A 23809-nucleotide genomic window follows, 5' to 3' on the forward strand; every position below is an offset into this window, starting at 1 on the left:
ATCAGCTGTGCCATCTCAGCTCCTTCAAAGGGGGCTGGGAAGGAGCAAAAAGACCCTCAAAGCAATTAAAAAATCATCATAATTAACACAGTCTTGAGCAAACACCTGGATGGGGCAGATCCAGCTGCGACCACGGCGTTGTAATGATGTTGATGCAGCCCTGGAGCACTTGGGATATTTGGGGATCATCCCAGGCCATGGATCATGGATCAGGCATCATTCCATGAGGACACTGGGCTAGGGGTGCTGGAGGAGAGCCTGCTGATGTGGGATGCAGGGATTCCATTCATTAGGAATGAGGGCATTTAGGTATTTTTCCCCCAGATCCATTCCTGGCAGAGCTCCAGGGACCCTCCACATCCTACAAATTTGGGTTGCTCTCATGAAGATGGGGAACATGGACCAGACCATCCCAGCCCCTGGGTGAGGATACTCAGTTGGAGGGAGGTTTGGGGATGCAGGACCAAAGGATCAGGGAAAAAAATATCTCTAAATGCCCTCATTGCCAGGTAGGAATTTCCAGACCTGCAGGGACTCATCCAACCCTACAAATCTGGGTTGATCTCACGTGGATGGAGACCATGGACCACATCACCCTGGACTTACTACAGAATCAAGAGCACTGAAGGACTGTGAGATACCACCTACTCAGCTTCTCCAGCCTTGGAACCTCCAGCTGCAGCTTCCCAGAGTCTCTCCCCGGTCATTAACGGCGGTAATTAATTCATCCTGCTTTTCCAAGAGCGCTCGATGGACGAGCTGCCCGCTCCCACCCTGGTCTGGAGCTGTCAGGGCTGTGACAGACAGAGGAGCTGCACACACAGCCTGGGTGACCATCCCTCCATCGATCCCCGGGGCAGCACGCTGAACACCAGAGCTGGATCGGGAGGGAACCAAACGAGGTTTGCGAGGGATCCAGGAGTGACCAGCAGCTCCCAGTATCTCCCAGCAGCTCCCAGTAGCTCCCAGTATCTCCCAGCAGCTCCCAGTTGCTCCCAGTAGCTCCCAGTACCTCCCAGCAGCTCCCAGCAGCTCCCAGCATCTCCAAGCTGCTCCCAGCATCTCCCAGCATCTCCCAGCAGCTCCTAGCTGCTCTAAGCTGCTCCCAGTATCTCCCAGTATCTCCCAGCAGCTCCCAGCAGCTCCCAGCAGCTCCCAGCAGCTCCCAGCATTTCCCAGCATCTCCCAGCTCCTCCCAGTAGCTCCCAGCATCTCCCAGCATCTCCCAGCTGCTCCCAGTATCTCCCAGCATCTCCTAGCTGCTCCTAGCATCTCCCAGTAGATCCCAGCATCTCCCAGTAGCTCCCAGCATCTCCAGCATCTCTCAGCTGCTCCAGAATGTCCCAGCATCTCCCATCTGGCCCCAGGGATTTGGCCCTGGCCGAGCACCCAGAGGAGTCACACCATGAGGACGCTCTGGATCGCACACCGCCCTTGCAGGCAGGGAAGTTTCTCGACAGCAGCCCCCCCTTTCTAAATGTTCTTTAGAATCTCCTGATATTATTTATTGCTCTGCTCAATTGGCAGCTCCCTCAGTGGGGGATTTTCCCCCCTCCCTGGCTCTCTGCTGCTGCTGCTGCTTCCCGAGATGCCAGACTGGGGGCCAGCCTGCGAGACGCCAACCCCACGGTCCTCTTTCAACAACATTAATTATCTCGAGCTTTCCATAACAAAAAAAAAAAATAAAAATTCTTGATCCCACTGGCTGCCAATAGTGGAGGAGCTGGTGGAGGAAAAGGCTTTTATCTCCACATCTCAGAGAAGAGCCTCGTGTTTGATCAGTCGGGGTGTTTTTTTTTTTTTCCTTCCCTCTTTGTACGTTTTGAACTTTATAGACTGATTAATTCCTGCTATCGTGGTAAACTGCTGTGTATACTCTCGAGTGTTGACTTGATTTTCTTTCTATTAAAAAATAAATATCTTCATAAGAAATTAAAAGAGCTGAGCACATCTCTGCTCCGTAAGCAGGATGGGAAGCACCTTAGCCTGGAGGAGGGGAGAGAGGCGAGTTGAAAAGATTTCTTTATTTTAAATTAAAGTTTAGGATTAAAGGCATCAGGCTTTCAAGAGTTATTGTGAAAGCCTTTTCAAAAAGTCCCAAGTGCATAGTCCATAATCTTCTTTTAAATGGCTAAATTTAGAACCAGAAACCCTCCAGCCCTCCACGTTCTGGCACACGGCACCAGAGAGGGCTCGGGGGCTTTTTTGACATGATCCCTGTTTCACAAATACCAAACAAGATTTGCACCATTTTGGTAAAACCTGGCTCCACAAAGCCCAGCTTTGCTGGGCTCAGCATCAGTCAGATAACAAACAAGTGCCTGTCCCTGCTGCCCATAGCACAAGGGATGGAGTCTGGAGAAAAAGCTGGAGCCACTGAGTTCAAAAGTTAATTTCTCTGGCTAGGCAGGGAAGGCAGAGTCAGGCACCATCCCAAATATTGACAGGCCACATCAGAAATCCTATTTATTGTTATTTATTCCCTACTTTTTCATTTTGCCAAATTATCTTAACCCTTGCCTCTTATCATGGATCAATGGATTAGCTGGCAGAAACTCTGGGTTGGTCGCAGAAAAATAAGGTTTATGTTTTGCTCTTTTACTTTGCAGCCTCAGCTCTGTAATTGTGTCCAAGACACACAGGATTTGACTGAGTTTGCAGCTATTTGGGTTAATAAATGCTTCCAGATTTATGGTAGTTATTCATGCAAGGACCACATTACACGTAAATCAATACCAGAATGAACTATTTGCTAAAAATACAAATACCATGTTTAGGCTTCAGTGATATTATCAAAGTGGGATTGTTTGGGGCGGTCTGTAAAATAACTGCACCTGTTGGAGTGATCAAGAGGATCAGAATAGTGCTCAATGTTAGTCCACCCTAAAATAAGAAATACCAACAACAACTGCTCTTCCAGAACAGCTCCCAGAGCCCCAAGGGGCTGGGAGACTTTGCTCTCCATCCACATGAATGCTCAGTTACAGAAATCAGAAATAATTGCAAGTAAATAAAAATAATTTGCAATTAAATGGCAATTAATGTTTAAATAAATGTGAAAGCTGCTGCAAACCCATTTGCAAGGAGACACCAGAGACAGCAGCCTTTTTTTGGGGACCTGAGTTCTCCTGCCCATCCATCTCCCAGTGCAGACCAGAGCTGGACCCACAGGTGGCTCTTCCACTCCAGCCTGACCACCACCATCCATCTCTTCATTTGGCTGATTACAAGGGAGGCAAGCAGAGGACTGGGGTTTATTTTTGTTTTTGGTTTTCCCTCCCCAGCCAGAGCTGGGCATCCCCATCCCACAGCGAGGATGTGCCAGCACTGTGGCAGGATGGGAGCTGGAAAAGGACCTTTCCTGTGGGATCTGTGCTGAAGAAAGACAACTCTGCCTGTAACTCCATAACTCAGAATAAAAAGCTGAAGCTCGAACACAGTGCAATTAATGCAGGAAGCATCGATTCCTGCACGGCACCAAGCTGCCTCATTAATCCCAGGTGCTCCCACGAGCCAATTCCAGCACTGGCCTCCCTCAACAGGAGCCAAACGGGAGAGCACCAAAGGCTGAGATTCCTCCGTGCACAGAGCTCCAAACACTTCCCAAATCCACGTCCACTGCTGGTGCTGCAGAGCCACCATCCTGGGAAATGCCAGCCCAGGCTCTGGTTCCGTGGGCAGCATCCCACCTGCCCCTGCCAGGGACTGGGATCACACAGGAATTTCTGGATCCAGCTCCACTGGACCCTCACACAATCCCCCTTAACCCCTTGGGCTGCCCAGCAGGATGGACACAATGGATGGGGGAAATCCCAGAGCTTTTGGGAAGCTGCTGGAAGTCCCTTAACCCCTGCAAACCACCAGAGACCCAGGTTGCTGCTCCAGTGCCACCTGGCCAGGAGAGCATCCCCCCACACTGGGAACCTGCAGGTTCCAACATCCCTGGATGTAAAAACAGGCTCAGGTAGAAAAAATATAAACCTGAGGCAGGACTCAGCTGCCTTTTGGATCCAAGCTATGTTCCAGGCAGGCAAAATGTGAGTCTGAGGAGGGGACAAGCTTCTGCACCCCAAACACCAGGATCTGCGTGGTTGGAGGCTGGAAAGGAGAGAGAGCTGCAAGGAGAGAGAGAAAGGAGCAGCCAGGATGGATGCAAAGCTTGCAGCACCCAGAGCATCCCCACAGAGCACAGGGGAGCACCTGGCCAGGAAAGCATCTCCCCTGGAAGTCACTTAACTCCTGAAAACCATCAGGGACCCAGGCTGCTGCTCCAGTGCTACCTGGCCAGGAGAGCATCTCCCCACACTGGGAGCCTGCAGGCTCCAACATCCCTGGATGTAAAAACAGGCTCAGGCAGAAAAAATATAAACCTGAGGCAGGACCCAGCTGCCTTTTTGACCCAAACACCCCCAAGTTACTTCCCAGGCAGCCAAAACATAACTCCAAGGAGGGGACAAACATAACACCAAGGAGGGGACAAGCTTCTTCACCCCCAAACACCAGGATCTGTGTGGCTGGAGGCTGGAAACCCTCCAGAAAATGCAAGGAGAGAGAGAAAGGAGCAACCTGGCTGGATGCAGAGCCTGCAGCACCCAGAGCATCCCCATGTCCCTGGATGCAGCAGCCAAGGGAAGGCAGCAGCATCCTCCCCGCCGGAACAAATGCCAAATCTGGTTTGCACTTGACAGAGCCTGACAAGAGCAACAATCACAGATTAGTAGGAAAACTTCTTGCTTTTCAACAAAGGTTAATAAATAGTGACAGCATTAAGTCTCTTCTGATTAACTATGCTGAAAGATATTATTGCCGTTTGGAACACGGGATCATTATTGGATTAACCACAGTGTATAAAAATGAAATGTGAGTTTTAATCTCTGGTGCAGGCTGGGCTATGTGGAATAGCTCCTTCCTATTAAATTCCCCAACTCTGGCTGTGGAGAAATTCCATCTAAACCAAGTCACCTTTCCAGTTTTGGGGGTTTTTTTGTCCCTTTCCTCGACTACAGCAAAGCCACCATCTAAAAACGAGCCACGATTTTCTAAGGAAACATTAAAAGGAAAACTCCCAAATCCACAAGGCAATTCCCAGGCTGACCCTGCTCGTGTCCATACAGGAGAGAGGGAAGGGAAAATCCACAAACAAAGCACAGGATTTGCTGTAAATTAACAATTTCCATACATCCCATCAATTCTCTTCAGCTGCTCACAGGGCATCTGTGCCCAAGCTCGATGCTCAAAATAGAGAGAAGGTGCTGCTGCATTTAATTAGACAAACTTGGGCCAAACCCAGGCATGGTCCAGCCTGTGTGATGCCAGGAAGGAATTAATTTTACCCATTTCTGCTTAAAGTTATCTGCTGAAAAAGAAAAGCTCATGACTGAGGATTCTGTCAGCCTTCGGGTGTGTTTGGGATTCCTCCCTCCAGGCCTCCCACCAGGGCTTAAAATACCTCCAGGCTTGGCCAGGGGATAACACAATAAATATCGACCTTTAATGAAAATTACAGGTGAAAATTGGAAGGGAAAGAAGGCAAAGGCACGGATGGAAAACCCTGCAGGTCCCACTGGAGCTGTCCTGGGTGAGACCATGGGACAGGACCCAGCATCCCAGTGAAGGCACCAAACCCAGAGCACCCAAAAGATCTGCCTGCCTCCCTCATCCTTAAAAAAAACCCCAAACTAGCAGCAGGAGTGGTTATTTTTTCACAAAACCCCACCGCTTTTATGAAAAACAATGAATTTTCACCAGAAAAGGCATTTCTGAAGATGGAAATACTGGGGAAAAACGAATCCAAGCGTCTCCCAAAAGAGGAAATTTCAGCGGTTTTATTTTAGGAGGATTCTCTCCCATTTATCATTCCCACTGTTGGCTTTACACCCACCTCACTTCAGTGCACAGCACCAGGACTGGTTTACAACATGACATAACAGCTCCACTATTCCATTATTATATTTTTTTTCTTATTTTTATTTTTAAAAACCCTTAAGAGCAGCTGCTACTTAGCACCAATTGAAACCCCTTATCTCCCTTTCTGGATGAAAGGGGGGGAATCTGTTTGTTGTAGTAAAACCAGTTTGCACCTAGATCAAAGCCTGCACTGTTTGCATCTCCAGGAGAGTGTTTGACACTCGTGTCAAAGTGTCAAACTCTTTCATTACCACGCAAAGAGGAGACACTTTGACTAGAGGAGATAAGATGTTTCTGTCAATCAGCATCCAGAAACAGCCTCCCCATGATGATTAAAAAATATAAAATAAAATTAAATTAAATTAATAAAAATAATTTTAAAATAAAATAAAATAAAATAAATAATAATTTAAAAATTAAATTAAATTAAATTAATAAAAATAATTATAAAATAAAATAAAATAAAAATAAAATAAAATAAAATAAAATAAAATAAAATAAAATAAAATAAAATAAAATAAAATAAAATAAAATAAAATAAAATAAAATAAAATAAAATAAAATAAAATAAAATAAAATAAAATAAAATGGTGGTTTCAGCCACAGCATCTGAACGGTGGCTGTGCAGGGGGAGAGATGGAGTAATAAATAATGGGCTGAAAGCAAAGCTCCACTGCAAGGAATGAGCAGCCCACTGTGCTCTTTCTGGGGGAATTCCACCTGATAAATGGAGAAAAAGCAGGGAAAATAAAGAATTGTTGCCCAAAGGGAGAGGGGATGCTGGTGCTGGCTTGTTCTGCCACCAGATCCAGAGGCCAACATTTGAGGATGGAGTTTGGGGGATTTTCCTGGTCCCACAGGGGGGGAAAGATGAGTCAAGCCAGAGAAATGTCAGAAAGTCTAAAAACAACCCAAAATCCTCTGCCCACAGAAAATCCACATGGGAGCTGCTGCTGGTTGGAAACACTTGGATGAAACATCCCAAAAATCTGTTTCTCCCCATTTCTGCTCATTCCTCCCTAATCCATCTCTTACAGGAACACAGGGTTGGGGTCCACATGGTGACATGGAGAGCTCAGACACTCCTGGTTGGTGCCAGGGGGTGGCACAGTCCCAGCAGTGCCACCATCCCAGCAGTGCCACCATCCCAGCAGTGCCACCAAGCTGTGCCAAAAGCAATAAGCACCCTAAAACAGGATCTCCTTAACAGTGGGGGCAATTAATCAGTTTGTTCAAGGGAAAACAGAGCTGGAAGCAGCATCCAGCCATGGTGATTAGAGAAAAGCCTGCTCAGAGCAGCCACGTTGGAGGAGCTACACAGGAGCTCTTCATCCACGTGTAAATGCTGCCACCAGAATTCCAGCACTGCTCTTGGACCAGCCAAACTCTGCTGGTTTAATTCCCCATTGCCTTCAGGCACGCTCACCTCACCCAAATGCTCTGCCTGGAGGAAGGAGACATTCCTCAGGCTCATCTCCCATGGGATCCACAGGGATTCATGGATTCAGGAGCAGCAGGAGAGTGGCCACCCCACACTGAGGGGATTTCTGAATTTCCCAGGTTAATCCAGGTCGAGCTCGTGGCTGCAGATGCAGATCCTCTCCGCTGACCTCTTTGCAAACTCCTCTTGCAAAATTGGTTTTTAGCAAAGCCACTTATCACCTTAACCATCTATTGATTCCCTGACTCCTGGCCAGAGCTCCCGGGGTCCAGCAGCAGGGCAGGAGCAGCTGAGGGACTCACAGCAAAAGAGGGAACCACAAATGGGGCCAAAAAAAGAGAGGCTCAGGAGGGACCTTTTGGCTCTCACAGCTCCCTGACAGGAGGGTGCAGCCAGGGGGGATCAGGGTTTGCTCCCAGGGAACAAAGGACAAGGGGGAACAGCCTCGAGCTGTGGCAGGGGAGGTTCAGATTGGAAATTCAGGAAAATTCTTTCACTGAAAGAAAAATTGTTTCACTGAAAAGTTAGGAATTGGAACAGACTGCCCAGGGCAGGGTGGAACCACCACCCTTGGAATCACTTGTGGCACCTGGGGACATGGCTTAGTGGTGAACACGACAGTGTTGGGTTCATGGCTGGACTCAAAGATCTTGGGAGATCTTTCCCAACCTGAATGATCCCACGACTCAATTCCATCACAGAGCTGGGACCTGGACCCCCATCCCACACAGAAATTATGAGGAAAACAAACAAACAACACCCTCCCCACGAGCATCCCTCCCCAGGGAATCCTCCCCATCACTCCTGTGCCACCTGAACCCCATGGAAGCATCCAGGAGTGGTTGGGAGCAGCAGCTCCAGGCCAGGGCTGCAGCAGGAGCTCGCTGCCTCTCCCAGCAATATTGATCCCCCAGCAGTCACAGCTGGTATAATTTTTGCTTAGCTTCAAATACCTGGTGATCATGAATTCCTTTGGCCACAAGGTTATAAAGCATTCTCTAAAACATGAGGAAAAGATTAAGCCTGCTTATAGTTAATAATATACTGTACACTGTCTATCAAGCTGGCTGTTTGCTATTGAGAGCCTACTATTAGACACTTATTTAAAAGGCCTTTCAAGGCTTCCCAAGAAAGTGCAGTTATGCATTTTTTTTTCTGGCAAGAACTACTATAGATAAACATCAATTCGCTCCTGCGGATCACAGTCGCAGTAAATAAATTTTTCAGGAAGCTAAGTTCCATACAAAGCCTCCTCAAAGCTCCCATTTCACACAACATCAATGTTTTGGCCTCTAAGAAAGAAAAAGCTGCAAGGTGGCTTTATCCAGAGCTAAATTATCAATTGTGGCTGCTTAGGAAAAAAAAATAAAGTGTGTCAATGAGAAATGGGGGTAGGAGAACTGTGGCTGCATGGTGATGCTGGGTGAAAATGGGGAAAACCAGGGATTTTTGGGGATGGATCTGCACCCTCCAGGATGGCACTGCCAGCTCCAAAATCATCATCACTGCCAGCTCCACATCACGATGGTGAGGAGGGAGCAACGAGCTCTGGGCCAGGCCAGCTCAGCATCCAAAGGGGCTTTTTGGAGCAGCTTCCTGGGATTCACCCATGGGATAGGAAAGAGGGGCAGGAAAAGCACCTCAGCTCACCCCTAGCTAACAATGCCATAGAATTTTGGTGTTGCCACCTGCTGCCCACCCAATAACAGAGTCCTTGGGGGGCTCATCCCAACCCTGAGCTCCAGGAGCTGCTGGCACTGTGGGAGCCAGGGCCATGCTAATATCCAGAGCACTCCATCTGCTCTTTAAACAAAGAGACGCTGGGCTCTGTCATTATGGTTTAATTATTAGCCTAAAAAAAGACAGAAATGTAGAGAAACCCTTCCAGGCTCAGGTTGTGCATCCTGGTGGGAAGGGGATTCTTCCATAAGGGAAGGGATGGGCAGAGAAGACCACTGCTGTCAGAAGGTGAATTTGTATGGTCCCCACAGCGAGACCTAATGAACCCAAACACCCCGTGGTGCCCAAAGTTATTGCAGCATCATACTTGGCTAAATGAATTAAAAAAAAAAAAAAATCAAGGAGGAAAGAGGAGGGGATGGTTTGCAGGTTTTGGTAACTCTGGCTAGAATCCATGCAGCTTTGGAGTGACACACAAGATGTACCTGGCACTGGCTGGGGAATAAATTCATGCACCAAAATGAATCACAGAATGAAAAAATGCTTTGGGTTGGAAGGGACCTCGAACATCATCTCTTGAACGTCCTCTCCCTGCCATGAGCACAGGGGGCTTTACAGAGCCCCAGGTTGCTCCAAGCCCTGTATGATCCGGTGTTGAAAACTTCCAGGGATGGGAAGCCTGGAGAAAACCCTGAGCTGCAAAGGAGCAACCCCCTTGCACAGCCTCAAGGTCCAAGGGAAGGAGCCAAGCACCATTTCCAGCCCCTCCTGGGCTGTTTGCTGCCAGCTCCCACAGGGCAGCAGAACCAGCTCTGGAGCTCTTCTGGGTCAATCCTGCCCACAGCAGTGACATCAAAACCCAGGCACCCATCAGCATGATACATTTACCCAGCTGCTAAACACAAGGACAATTTCTGGAGTTAATAAATTACCAGAGGAGGAAGAACTGGGCAAATCCCCAGAGCAACTCCCACTACCCAAATCGGGCACTAAACCCCATCACTGCTTCCCAAGCACCCATTATTTAATAAAAACCAGACCAGGAGCCCCTCCGCTCTTTGCAAAGATGTTTTTTTTTCCCAGCTTTTGTCAGAAAATAACCAGCAGATGCTCAAGAGAAGCAGCACATTTTCCATCACTAAAATAAACTTCATTTGGAAGCCCCGAACTTGTGACACCCGTCGCTCTCCTGCAAATAAACCCGCCAGGGATGATAAAATCTGCATATTTAACCTCCTCACAGTGCTAATGATCTTAGGAGAGGCTGATACATCACCTGTGTCCGCTGAGAGCAAACACCCATTACCTGCAGAGCTATTTCCAGCTTATAGGAACGAGCCCTTGGGAGCAGGAAATCCAAAGGGATCAGGAAATCCATCCCAACTTTCACATCCCCACCTCCAGCCAGAGCCCTCAGCACATTTCTCCCAATGCTTAAATCATCACATCATCAAACCAACAAAAAACCTCTACCTATAAATTCAGAAATTCACCAATTTTTTTAAGAAGAGCCCACGCTACTGAGAAAAAAAAATGAAGAAAACCAAAAAATCCACCAGAAGCAATTCCTCACCATGATCTTAATTGATCCAAGGGAGAATATTTATTTAGGTTAAGGAGACTGCCAGAAGGAACAAGTTTTAAAAGCAAAATCCCAAAGAGCCCAGGGCAAACCCATGCAAATTATCATCCCAACAAGTTATTTTCTGTATCAATATCTGCCAGTGACAGAGAGTCCCCAGCCAGTGGGATTGTACCATTGTACTCTGCTGACACTCTTCCCAAAATTACATTTATGAGACTTTTACCTTTTCTGTCGTTAAAAAACAGAATTTGGTTTTCAGGGAGTCCTGTGATGGTGGCTGTTAACCACTTGACTGGCTTCAAGCCAAAATTTTGATCCAGTGGATTCCATCAAAAACCCACTAATTTATTATTTAAAAAATAATATTTATTTCAGAAAGAAAGAAACATGTGCAGTTTATCAAGATGCAATGAAATATGTTAACTTTGGAAATTTTTTTTGTGCCCAAGAATCAAAACCAAATAACTTAGAAAATAAATAAGCAAAGCTTATTTAAGCAAATAACCAAAGCAAAGCCAGGTCCCCCACTCAGTATTTAACTTTTCATGGGGATTCAGCCTTTTGAATGATAAAACCAAAAGTTTTCCCTCAGAAACTTTGCTCACAGGCAGGAATTTCACCAGGATATTTCTGCATCCCACCAGGGTTTGCTCCCTGCTCTCCCATCACCCACCAGCCCATCCTGGTGGTCCTTGGGGAGGGGAGCTCCATGAAGGATGCTGGGGAAAACCTGAATAAAACACCCCCAAAATGTAAAATTTTTCTAAGTGACCGGTAAGTAAATGCTTTCCATCGATATTAAATCAAAGCTTCAGCAGCAGCATGGATTTCCCACCCGGCCAGAGGATGGATCAAACACCTGGCACGAGGCTGCAGATAATCCCAGCGATTTATTTTGGGGGATCCAGGGCCGGGGAAGGGGGGGAGAGGCTCCAGCCCCAGCGAGGATTTGCGTATTAGTAAAAACAAACAATCCTGTAAATAACGAGCCCCTCGCCCTGTCTGCACCACGCTCCTCTTATCGAGTGAGTCAGATGTTCTGCTGATTAAAAATTGATCCATTTCAAAATCTAATCAACAGAATAGGATTCTTTCATATGTTATCAAGGCAGATGCTGACAACAAAAACCAAACCTGTTATTAACCCATGAACCCCGGTGACCTGAACCTGGCTGGGCTCTGCAACTGTAAATTATTCAGTAGTCCAAGAGCAATACCCGTAAGCCTGATGAATTTACTGGTGCTGCTGGGGGTTAAAGCCAATATCACAGAGCCAGGGGTCCCTGGGGACACGGTTCATGACATGCTGCCACTCTGTGTCATGCCTGGGAATACATTACTGGCATCTGCTCCCCTTTGCCTTGCAAATGTCTAGATGTCTAGCCTTTTTCTTTTTCCTTTTTTTTTTTTTTTTTTTTGGTCGTTTTTTTCTTTGTTTTTAAGTGACTTTCTGCCTTCAGCACGGCCCTGTGGGGAGTGGAACTCCTCGGTCCTGCTGGTCTCTGCTCCAAGCCTGTGTCACCACCAGAGCAAAGGGTTTGTGTCCCTGCTTCAGCCACAGCCCAGCATTGCTCGTTCAGTGCCTCACTCTGGCTATGAGGAACAGGAAAATTGAGGGAACAACTGGGATTTATTTTGATTTCAATCCTTATTTTTAAGCCCCATTGGCATCCCTGCCCACGCTGCTCAACCCAGCAATGGGGGCATTGCCACGGGGTGATGCCACTGCTTGGTGGCACCTTGGATTTCTCTTTGTGGGCTGGTGACAATCCCACCTGCTCACTCATCCTGCTGACTTGTCCCTCCCCAAAAACACCCAAAAGATGATGAGGATGCAGAGAAACTCCAGCTCTGACACAGATTCCAACCCAGGATTGCTCCAGCTGCATCACCACAGCATCACTTGGTTCCCCAGCCCTCAAACCAACACCTTTCTCCAAGTTTGGGGGGAAAGCAGCAGTTCTAAGCACAGATTCTAAAGCTTTTTGAGGCAAAGCCCCCCCTGCCCAGCACTGCTCAATCCTTTATTTCCTCCCCCAAGCTCTATCCAGGTGCTGCCCCAGCCTGGCTGATCCTCCTGGCTGGAATCAGAACGGGGGAAAAAACTGGCGCCACGTAAACCAAGTTCAAAGATAATGACAGCTCTTCTCTTAAACAGTAATACATTTATAAGTGTAATGACTCTCTGACCTCTCCTTAAAGCCCAAACAACCCCAGGGGAGCCCCATCAGCCTGGCCACGATCGATCCTGGCTGGGCTGCAGCTCCCAGGGATGCTCCAGGGATGCTCCAAAGCCCCTCCTGCTCCCCCCCAAAATCCCACTGGGGGCCAGCACCACTCTGTTCTGTTATTTCATAGTGAGGCCCCACCATCCTTCACCCCACAACATCAGGGGGGGAGCCCAGCTGGCACCATATGGCTAAAACCACCAAATATTGACTTATTTTTCTCTATATTAAATCCAAAAGGGCTTTAAAAACAACACAGAACAGGGAGGCTCCTGGATGTTCTGGAAGGGAAGCCCAGGCTCTTCCCCAGCAGGGATTTTGAAGATTTTGGAGCACTGTGCCCCTCCTGGCACACTGGAGCCACAGCCCATCCCTGCAGCCCCAATCTCAGAGCACAGACATCACCTCCATCAATTCTGGATCCAAAGGGGACAAGAAAACCAGCAGAAATTGAGTGGTTTTATCCTTTTTAAAAGCCTGCCAGGATAAAGACTCCTGGCTGGGCAGCCCCAGGCTCCACAGTCAGAGCAGGTGGGATCCCCCAGCTTTGGGGTACCTGGATCCAGCCCCAGCAGCTGCATCCCCACATCCCTCCTGGTGCATGTCCAGCCTGCAGGGATCCCAGGGATAGCAGAGGGATCCAGGCACAGGGAGCACAGCAGGGGTTTGCCTCTCAATGAACCAGTTATTCCATCAAATCCCATCATGTTGCAAGAGGTAAAACAGGCAGCGAGCCTTGGAGGAGGAACCGAGCGATGGATCCACCCCATCCTGGGATCCATTCCCACAATCTGCAGGGATACAAGGGAACAACTGCTGGTTTGCCTCACCATCCTCATCTTCCTCCTCCTCCTCGTGGCCAGGGCAGCCCAGATCACCCAGCTCCGACCTCGGCTCCCTCCTCCCCATCTCATAATCACACTTGTGCAAAGCCTCTTCCGTACACGAGGAAGAGAGAAAACATCCTTGGAGAGCCTCACAATCAGACAATTTTTAAGATCATGGAGCATTAAACCATTCCCAATAGGGTTTACTAATCAAACAGCCAAATCCTTCATAACCAACCAATCCCTACAGAGCAATTAAATCCTTCCCCTTTAAAACACTTGGCACGCTGTCTGGGGAGAAAAAGAAAAATTTGCAAAATTCATTTGATAAATTAACCAGGGAAAAGAAAGAAGTGAATCAAGCTTTGTTCTTTTCATTTTTTTTAATTATGGAATTCACAATGCCTGAATAATGTTTAATAAGAACTATGAAAATTCCTAACAGTATTACAACACAACACAAAAGAATTAACCTGGTTACCGTGAAAAATTGCATATTTAATTAAGAACAGAGAGTTCAAAACTATCCAGAGATTTCAAAAGTACCGTTGCCTAAGGGGCTAAATTACACGCTCGCAGTGCTGCTAACAGGGCTGGAGCTCACAATCATTACCCAAGTGTCCCCATTAAGTGACAATGGGCAGATGACATCAAATTCATTTCAAAAGCAACAGGAATTGAAGCATTCGCTTGGGTAGTGGAAAGGAAAGCGACTATCCTGCTGGTACAAACCAGACCCCTTGTTGATAAAGGCAATAATTAAAGAATAATGTTAATTAGCTGCTTTTATTTGAGAGGGAAGCGCGGTGGCGGGAGACGCTGCCGCGGCGTGTGCCGAGCGGAGCCGCTGGCCCGGGGTGCTGGGATGGAGCTGGAGCCGTGCCCAGGGCACAGCCCTGCCAGGCAGGGCACCCTCCAGCCCTCAGCCCTGCCAGGAACGGGGCTGGCACGGGCTGGCATCAGAAAAGCACAGCCCAGTGCTGGTGCCAGAGGAGGGAACAGGAGCGGCGCGGCCACTGCATCCCATCCTACTGCATCCCACAGCATCCCATCCTACTGCATCCCATCCCACTGCATCTCACTCATCCCATCCCATCCAATCCCATCCCAATGCATTCCACTACATCTCATTCAATCCAACTGCATCCCATCCTATCTCAACCCACAGCATCCCATCCCACTGCATCTCACTCATCCCATCCCATCCCACTGCATCCCATCTCATTCCACGGCATCCCATCCCACTGCATTCCACTGCATCTCATTCCATCCCACTGCATCCATCCTATCCCATCCCACAGCATCCCATCCTATCCCATTGCATCCCATTATCCCATCCCATTGCATCCCATCCTATCCCATAGCATCCCACTGCATCCTATCCTATCTCATCCCACAGCATCCCACTGCATCCCATTATCCCCTCCCATTGCATCCCATCCTATCCCACAGCATCCCACAGCATCCCATCCCATCCCCTGCATCCTACTGCATCCCATCTCACTGCATCCCATCCCACAGCATCCCATCCCATCCCAACCTGACACAGCATCAGCAGCAGCACAGGGGACAGACCCCACAGACTCACAGAACCACGGGGTGTCCTGAGTTGTAAAGGACCCAAAAGGATCATCGACCAACCAGCCTCTGGTCCTGCACAGACACCCCAACAATCCCATCCTGGGAGTGTTGTCCAAATGCTCCTGGCAGCCTCGGGGCTGTGCCCAGCACCCAGCACCCTCTGGGGGCTGAACCTTTTCCTGATACCCAACCTATCCTACATTCAACCTAGCCCTGCCCTGGATGGAGCTCAGCCCCACCACCCTGAGGGACAGCTACAGAAGGGGGGGCCCCCACCATTCTCCACCATGCCGGGCATCACAGGGGGCTTTTAACCCAGATTGTGCCCTCACAGAGCCCACAGCTCTCCCTCAGCCAAGACCCTGAGGGGGCAGGAGGGGCAGTGATGCCCCAGCTCGCGGGGATGTTTGCGCAGCACTCGCAGAGCCGCAGACGGAGGCAGCTCTGCCCGTCAGTGATTAATAAGGAATAAATGTCCTCTGCAGCCAGGCTGAGCAATAACACCCCGGCTCTGCTCCGTGCTTACAGCACACATTACAAGCCCTGCTGCCAGCGCCAGGTAATACTTTATTATGTTATCCTGACGGAGGAAAACAAAGGATGCTCGAGGTCCTGACTTTGGTGTAAAACCACGGGAGCGTTTCCAAAGGCAACGGCGGCGCGCTCGCAGCGGCTGACGCACGGCTCAGCTCCCACCAGAGGGATATTTACCCGGGGTTCAGACTGGTTATTTACTTTTTTGGGAATGCGTGTTGCAGGAGGAATGGCTGGCACAGGCACACGCCGAGAGTTAAAGATTAAATCGGCCCCACGCTCGCTTAAAGCACAGCAAAGTCCGTGCTCGGGGTGCTGGGGCAGCTTTGGGGAAATCACTTTGTGCTGCACCAAAGTAGGCAAAAAAATAATTAAACGGCAAGGCCATGTTAAAGAATAGAAGGCACCAAATCCATTTTGGGAGGAGGTGTTGGTGCAACCAGGGAATTCAGCTTAAAAAAAGCCACCAATGTTGGGAATATTGAATATTGCCCCCATTCCCCCAAATCCTCACCCAGAAAGGCAGGAGAGGGGGAATCACAGCACAAAAGGGATCTCCAGCAAACCAGAGCACCAAAGGGATCTCCAGCAAGGCCATGCTAAAGAATAAAAGGCACCAAATCCATTTTGGGAGGACGTGTTGGTGCAACCAGGGAACTCAGCTTAAAAAAGCCACCAATGTTTGCAATACTGAATATTGCCCCCATTCCCCCAAATCCTCACCCAGCAAAGGCAAGAGAGGGGGAATCACAGCACAAAGCAAACCAGGGCCAGCACAGGGCCAAATCCTGCTTCTCAAATTGTGCTGCCTTGGAGAGACAGCCCAAAAGCTGCAGGAAAACGTGCAACACAAAAAAACAACAACAAAAAAAAAAGGTAATTAAAGAAAACTCAGTCACAGATCCTGTTGCAACACAGAGGGAAAAAGTGTTACAAAAGGGGAAAACTTTTTAATAAAGTCTGCAAGTATATATTCCTCCTTTATCAACCTCAAGATTTATTGACCCAAGGAGCCATATTGACTGAATAAATCTTGATAATGACCCCAGCAGAAGTCAATACCTGCTTATTATCTCCCAAGTTGGGGAATTACATCTTTCGGTAATAGGAGCAGGATGGTACAAAATGTTCTGAGAAACTTCACCCAGGCATTTGGGGGGAATGGATGACTCTGATGTGCCTTTCCCAATTCCAGAGAGTGGGAATGTGCTACACTGTGGGTTCTGTCTTGAGGGAGCACACACCCGTGGCTTTAAAATCCAAAATAAAACCCATTTCAAGGCATGCTGAGGAGCAGGATGCTGCTGCTCACCTTCCCCTGCCTGCAAACAATGGCCCTGTAATTTCAATTTGCTGTGTTTTGTTGGCAGCTCCCAGGATAATTCCCTGAAATTCAGGATGTGGGAATTCCTGCGGCCAGGGATGCGGCACCACGATTACAGCAGCACTCAAGGGAGGAGAGGAGGAGCAGCACTGCTGTCCCCTGGGACATGCAGCCACCTCTGGGAACCAAAATAAACTGATTTTCTCCAGCCAGCAAAAGCAGGAGTGGAAAATGGGGGAGCAGAGCCCCTAAAACCCACAGGCAAGCAAAGCCTCCTGCATTTAATGATGATTCTTTTGCCAACAGCCAGCTTCCCATTCAGCAGAGAAAACAGGAGCCCTGGGATCAGCACACACAACAATTTGCCTGCATTTTCATCCCAGGTCCCTGCAGACAGCAAGAAAAATTAACTGCGGGAGGGAGCACAGGGAGGGAGATGCACCCCGAGCTCCGCGGGCTCTGCTGAGGATTTCGAGTTCAGCAAGAGCCTCCTGAAGGACTGGCAGGGCTGGGAGGGCACTGCTTCCTAAGCTGGTCATAAATGACAATTCACATCACCCAAGGCTTGAACCTTCCTCTGCCCCCAGCCCTGGGGGTGTCTCCCTGCTCCCCATCCACACAGAGGCACCCCAGCACCCCCAGCCCTCAGTGCTGAACCCCATTTCAGTGGGCACAGCAGCCCTGGGCACCCCATTCAATCCCACACTGAGCTGGAACACCCACCAGGAGCTGCTCATCCCTGCAGCCCCACAAAAAAATCAAATTATATTTCCATCCCCCAGATGCCTGGTGGTCACAATCCCTTTTTTCCCCCCCTCCTTGCTTCCAAGGCCACAGAGACAATCCACTAAACTGGATCAGGAGGCCAGCATGTACATCTCTAATGGGCTGCAGCACGCACACAATTAATTAATGGATTTATTAATTAGGGAAGAAGTCACTCTCCAGGCTGGAATTGGGGTCACCAGTTTCTAAAGTGAGAACTGTGGTGCTAAAGATAAACTCTCATTTTCTGCAGCTCTTCTTGTCTGGCAGCATCTCAATTATTCAGCCAGAAGAAAAAAAAAATTTAAAAAAAAAATCAGATTTCACTTCAGGAACTCCAGCCTGACTTTCCAGCGATGCTCAATAGTGACCCGAGAGCAGGTGGGACCAGAAGCATGGCACATCTCCTCCTTCTCCTCACATATAAACTGGAAACAGCAGAAATATCGGGAATTAATGAAGGATTTGGGGGGTGGGATGGATCATCAAGGAGGGAACTGAGGAAGGGGACATCACAAGGCGGTCAGTGACAGTGACATTCCAGGGCACCTGAGTCCTCCCATGACCAACGTGACCAAATGCTATAGGATCTGTAGGATTTGAACATTGCTGGGGCATCATCAGCATTTCAGTGCCCAGCCCAGCTGGACCTCCCTGCATTTCCAGCCCTGCATCCCTAAGGACACAGAGCTCCTGGATAAAGCACAGGGGCGTCACTTGTGTCCCCACCAATGGGACACAGCCCTGCAGGAGCAGCCACCTGAAGAGCCGTGGTCAGGGGGAGCTCCCAGGAGGAGCACAGAGCCATCAGCCAGCAGCCAAGCCAAGCATGAGGCAGACATCTGCCCAAACTCGGATTAATTGCTCAAAGCAGATGATTCCACAGCCAGCGCTCCCCACGCCCCGCTGCACCAGGAGCAGCTGGAGCCACTGGAAAGCACAAACTGCATTCCCAGGCTCCCCAGCCAGCCCCTGGGCACGAGCTGCACTTCCACAAACCCGGAGATTTCGGCCGGGAAAGGCAAAAATCCCTCTGAGATGGGGGCACCCAGAGCTTCCTTGGGCTCCCCACGCTTTCCCCTTGGGCACAGCCACCATCCCACCCTCCAGCAGGGATGGGCATGGAAAGTGTTGGATGCTGGAGATGCTGGACCAAACTGGAATATCCCTCTCCATAAGAGCCCCAAAATCCCAGAGCACCAGGGGCATTCATTCACAGAGGTGAAGCGGCCCCAGAAGCACCTCAGGCTCCCCCCAGGTTTCTCCTGCTGCTGCACAAGAATGCAGCTGAGTTTATTAGTCCAAGCTCCAGGAATTAAGCTCCAGCCAAGAGGACTGATAGCTTATTTACTGCTGTCGTCTATATAAAGCAGAATTTTGACACATTGTTAAATGATGCACATTTAGATAAGTCAAGCTGTCATATCATTTAATGGATGTCTAAACTCCCTCTGTAGCTGATATGTAAAATTTATGCACTTCAGAATATCATAAGGTTATAATATTTTAATCACATCCACAGTTGTGGGGTGGGGTGTTTTTTTTGGTTTTTTTTTTTTTTTTCTCTCCCCTAAACTTTAAACAGCAAAAACATTTCACGAACCAGAGCAGGCTCGGAGCTCTCCACACCCGGCAGAGCCGCCGAAGTTTGTGCCCAACTCCAGCACACGGAGAGAGCGTTTGCATTGCGGGAAATCAACCCAAGAACATTTTATTTGACGAGAACCAAAGGCTCGGAGCCGTGTAGCCGGAGCTCATCTGCATAATGAGATGTGAAGACATTTATAAAAGACGGCTCTAATCGCTCTCGCCCGCCCGTTGTATTTATTACCCCAAATCAGCAGCTCAAAACTCTTGCCCCTTTTTTTTTTTTTTTTGCCGTTTTTAAGGCAGAACGGGTTGGATTAGAGCAGCAGCATCCCATAAATCCACACTGTGCCAAGCAGAACGCGACAAACCCCAAGCAAATTAAACCCCAAAAACCCCACGAAGGTACGAATCCCGCTCTGCCTACCGCACGCGAGAAAAGCTGTAAAAAAAATACTGCATTAGTAATGTACACAATAAACCAATCTCATAACCCGGTGAAATACGCCTGGCATTATCTTTGATAGAATTTTATCTCTCCTCATTTCCGCGCCTCTCCGCCGTAAAAGGGCTCAGCGCCGTTTCGATCCGAGCGCTGCCGAGCGCCACATTATCCCTGCGTTTTCCATATGCCCACCATTCATCAGGGCGGCTCAAACAACTCTGCCATTCCCGGCCAGCCCCAGGCCACCAGAGCTGCTTCAGACACATCCATTAAAAAGGAAGGAGGAAAAAAAAAAAAAAAGGGAAAAAGCTCTTGGAAGAAGAATTATAAATTGATGGAAGAATTATAAATTGATTGCTTGCCTTCCTTTTTTTTTTTTTTTTTTCCCTCTTGTTTTTTTTTAATTTTTTTTTTATTATTATTTTTTTTTTCTTAATGGAGGGCATTAGGCCAAGCTGGCACAAGGTCACCTTTCCCAACGCGATCCTGCTGCCTGGACAGAAGTCAATCCCCAGCGCTCCCCTCTCCATCTCCGCACCCGGGCACAGGCACCGGCCAGGCGGAACGGCGGGGAAGGAAGGGAAGAAGGAAATAAGGAAGGGAAGAAATAAGGAAGGAAAAAGGGAGAGCCGCCACCTCCCTGCCCACCTCTCCCTCCGGCAAAGTTCGCCCCCAAAGTAGCTGCCAATATTTATATTTAAATAAAAGGTTCTGCGCGCACCCGGGAAAAGTCATTAGCGCGATTTAGCGGGGAACGCTTTTGTATCCGAAGCGCTGAGAGCCGTAATCCCTTCCCGGCCACAATGCCAGGACCGAGCAGTCATGGCAAACCCACCGGCCGCGGTACCTGCGCTACTTTTCGGGTCGCGCAGCGCAGACGCAGCACGTAATCTGCTTAAAAGCCAAAATGCATTAAATGCTGGAACTGTTGATCCACTACCGGAGCCCCATCAATCGCATTTCAATTTGTTTACTCCCCTCCCAAGCACGCTGCATTTTAAACTCCGGAATATCCTACAGAGATATAAACCCATTTAATATCCATGGAAATGCGCGTAGCGGCTCCAGGTTGGGTTTCCATCCCATTATGTTGGGAGAGCCATTGTGTTAATTACCCACCTCCTATTGAAGGTGCGTATTTAAGGTCACAAACTGTCAGCAGCCCCCGGCGACCTTCCCCCGCGCACGGTAACAAAGGACTTACCGGGAATTTCACAGACCGAGGGTGCCACGGTGGGATACGGCGGCCGTGACCTGCCCGGAGCCACAAAGGAGCTGCCGCCCCCCCGCCGCATCCATCCCCGCTGCGAGCAGCGCCGCCCGGTACCGACCGCGCTCCCGGCGCTCAGGGCCGGCCGGGCCCCGCGCACCGGCCCCGGATAACAATGGCAGGGCGGCGGGGCTCGGGGCAGCCCCGCTCCGCCGTCCCCGCAGCCATCCCCGCGCCCCGGGGGACGCGGGCACCGAGCCGCCCCCGCTGCGGGCACCTGCGGCTCCGCTCGGCGGGCGGGCACCGCCACAAACTTGGCGGGGCGGCGCGGGGGGGCCGCGCTCCCCGCAACTTCATCCCGCGCAACTTCCCTCCCTCCTCTTCCTCCCTCCCTCCCGTCCTCCCTCCCGCCGGGGCGGAGCGGCGGCCGCCCCCCGGCCCTGCTGTCACCTCGGGGGCGGCGGGGCGGGGGCCGGGGCTCCATCGCGGCTCCATCGCCGCTAGCGCCGCTCCATGCTCTGCTCCAGGCTCCCGGGCGGGCGGCGCCGAACAAAGAGCGGCGGCGGCAGCGGCGGCGGCGGCGGGGATCAATTTCTGATACCTATCGATGGGGAAGGGCGGGCGGAGGGAGAGAGGGGGGCGGGCGCGGGGGGAGACGGAGGGAGGGACGGGGAGAGGGTGGGGGAGTGATCGGGCGGCCGCCCCCATCCCTCCCTCCATCCCCTCCCTCCCTCCCGCCGCCGCCGCCACCGACCTGGAGCCGGCGGGCATCAAACCGTGTCCGGTATCGACACATCCATCGATCCCACCTCGGCGGCCATCTTGGGGGAGCCCGGTGGCGCGGAGGGAGCGGGGGCCGCCCGTCCCCACCGGGGGCAGCAGGGATGGGGCTCCCTCCTGGACCAGCCCTGTCCCCCCCGGGGCCACCCCCGAGCATCGCCCCCGGCGCTGCTGGACACCCCCCGAGGCTCTCAGTCTCGGTGCCCCCGGTGATGGATTTTTTTCCCAGGCTAAATTAAGGGGTTTTAGCTGGAAAAATCGCCAGGCGGGAGCCGCCGGTTAAACTTTTCCAGGTTTGTTTGGTTTTTATCCGCCCAATCTGACCCTTCCCGCACCTTTGACCTGCTGGGAATGGCTACAGCAAACACGCTCCCAGCGTTCCGCAGCCAGAAATCCCCAAATACACCGAATCCCCAAATTCACAAATACGCCGAATTCAGGTTGGTTTAGAGCTGTGTTTTTAAATTTCTCAATGGCTCTGAAGAATCCAACCAACTTCAGCAGAGGAACAGAGCCCAGCCAGCAGCGTCTGCGCACTCATAACACCTGTCCCAGAAATTCCCTCTCTGCTTCTCCACAAATAAAACCCAAAACGCCACAACTTCACATTTCCCACACCACTTTGCCCCACAGTGTGTTGTACTGGCCACACCAATACCCAAGGGGTTTGGAGAATAAATTCCCAATTCCCTGGGGAAGCCTCCCAGCGGAGCCGTGCCATGTTTGTACTGGAGGGACCCCAGCCCCGGTGGCCACGGCTCAGTTTTGAGCAGAACAAGCACGGAGCTGCCCCTCTGTTGTATTGCAATAAATAGTTAATTAGTTGTTTGCGCTGGGTGCTCTGTAATTTGCGCTGTTCACATGATTTGTATCCTATCGCCACATGGTCTCCCCCTTTACCCCCCCCGCAATTGTCGGCGTGGTGGTCTCTCCCCGGCTGGCCCCGCCCCTCTCCCCGCCTCTCTGCTATCCCATTGGCTGTGCTCCTCTAGCCCCGCCCCCCGTTCCCCCGGGTTAAAAGTTTCCCGCCATCGGGCATCGCGCTCTTTCCCGCCTTGGGAATAAACGCGGGGCGTTGTTCCCGCGTGGACAACGAGTTCTGCTCTCTTACCTTTGTCCTTGTGAGACCGTGTGGGCTGGGGTCCGCAGCCGGCCGGGTTGGACCCAAACAGCCCATCCGGACACGGAGTTGGCCCCCACGTGTTCATATCCCATGATGGTCAAAGGTGGCATGCAGTAATTCCCGTGTGAATTATGTTAGCTTTTGGGACTTCCAGCTTCCTCTGACTTCTTAGTCATTTTTTGGTCGGCGAGAAGGGTGGGATCAGCAAGCCTGCCTTGCCCAGGATGGACCAATTCTGGACAGAGGGCTGCCTTCCATCCTTCCAACCAAAGGCCCTGGGAGGGGTGAGCCTACCGCAGGCTGCCAGGGGGACCCCGAGTGATCCCCAGAGGAATCCCAGAGGGTCTGGGTTATTTCCCAGTGCAGCCCTGGCTGGAGGGCTCTATGTTTGCAGGCAGTTTTTGCGGGTCCATAGCGGGTTACGAGGCGGCACAGCGCGCTCCGCTGCGGCTCAAGGGCAGAGCCCTGGGAGCTGGCAAGAGGAAGAAGAAGAAGAAGGCAAAAAAGGCCCAGATGCTGCTGGAGCAGATCATGAGCAGCAAGAAGCAGCAGGAGGAGAAGCGCAGGCTGGACAAGCAGACCCCAGCACAGGCAGCTTTCGAGAAGATGCAGGAGAAGCAGCAAAGGGAGCGGATCCTGAAGAAAGCATCGGAACCCCACAAGCAGCGAGTGGAGGAGTTCAACAGGCACCTGGATGCTCTGACTGAGCACCACGACATTCCCAAAGTCAGCTGGACTAAATGACCAGGCTGCTTTTGACGGCTCTGGAGCTGGAGTTGTGTTTTGTTTGTA

The 23809-nt window shown here is 50.4% G+C and overlaps 2 protein-coding genes and 1 long non-coding RNA gene across 6 annotated transcripts in view; 1 reads left to right on the top strand and 2 right to left on the bottom strand.

The window, feature by feature from the left end:
* CUX2 (cut like homeobox 2) overlaps window positions 1-21949 on the bottom strand; it is a 62396-nt gene extending 40447 nt beyond the window's left edge. The window contains exon 1 of one of the 4 annotated variants that reach the window (XM_063172999.1): window positions 21869-21949. In XM_063172999.1, coding sequence (XP_063029069.1) covers window positions 21869-21910 — 42 coding nt within the window. In that variant the 5' untranslated portion in view covers window positions 21911-21949. Of the gene's footprint in view, window positions 1-21108; window positions 21205-21564; window positions 21694-21868 lie in introns of those variants that run through there. The other 3 variants (XM_063172998.1, XM_063173000.1, XM_063173001.1) reach the window with 3 other exon arrangements.
* Window positions 18012-19718, bottom strand: LOC134427386 (uncharacterized). Its single transcript, XR_010030148.1, has 2 exons — window positions 19476-19718; window positions 18012-18300 (listed from the first exon to the last, which is right to left on the bottom strand). It is a non-coding gene; the product is annotated as an uncharacterized LOC134427386 (long non-coding RNA).
* A 1452-nt stretch (window positions 21950-23401) lies between the features above and the next one.
* Window positions 23402-23809, top strand: LOC134427554 (protein FAM32A-like). Its single transcript, XM_063173485.1, has one exon. The coding sequence runs from the start codon at window positions 23402-23404 to the stop codon at window positions 23759-23761; it is 360 nt and encodes a 119-aa protein (XP_063029555.1). The 3' UTR covers window positions 23762-23809.

This window comes from Melospiza melodia, chromosome 20 (genome assembly GCF_035770615.1).
Source record: "Melospiza melodia melodia isolate bMelMel2 chromosome 20, bMelMel2.pri, whole genome shotgun sequence".
Taxonomy (NCBI): domain Eukaryota; kingdom Metazoa; phylum Chordata; class Aves; order Passeriformes; family Passerellidae; genus Melospiza; species Melospiza melodia.

Coding starts and splice junctions, on each gene's coding strand:
- LOC134427554 (XM_063173485.1), top strand. CDS start 23,402: ATGTTTGCAGGCAGTTTTTGCGGGTCCATAGCGGGTTACGAGGCGGCA.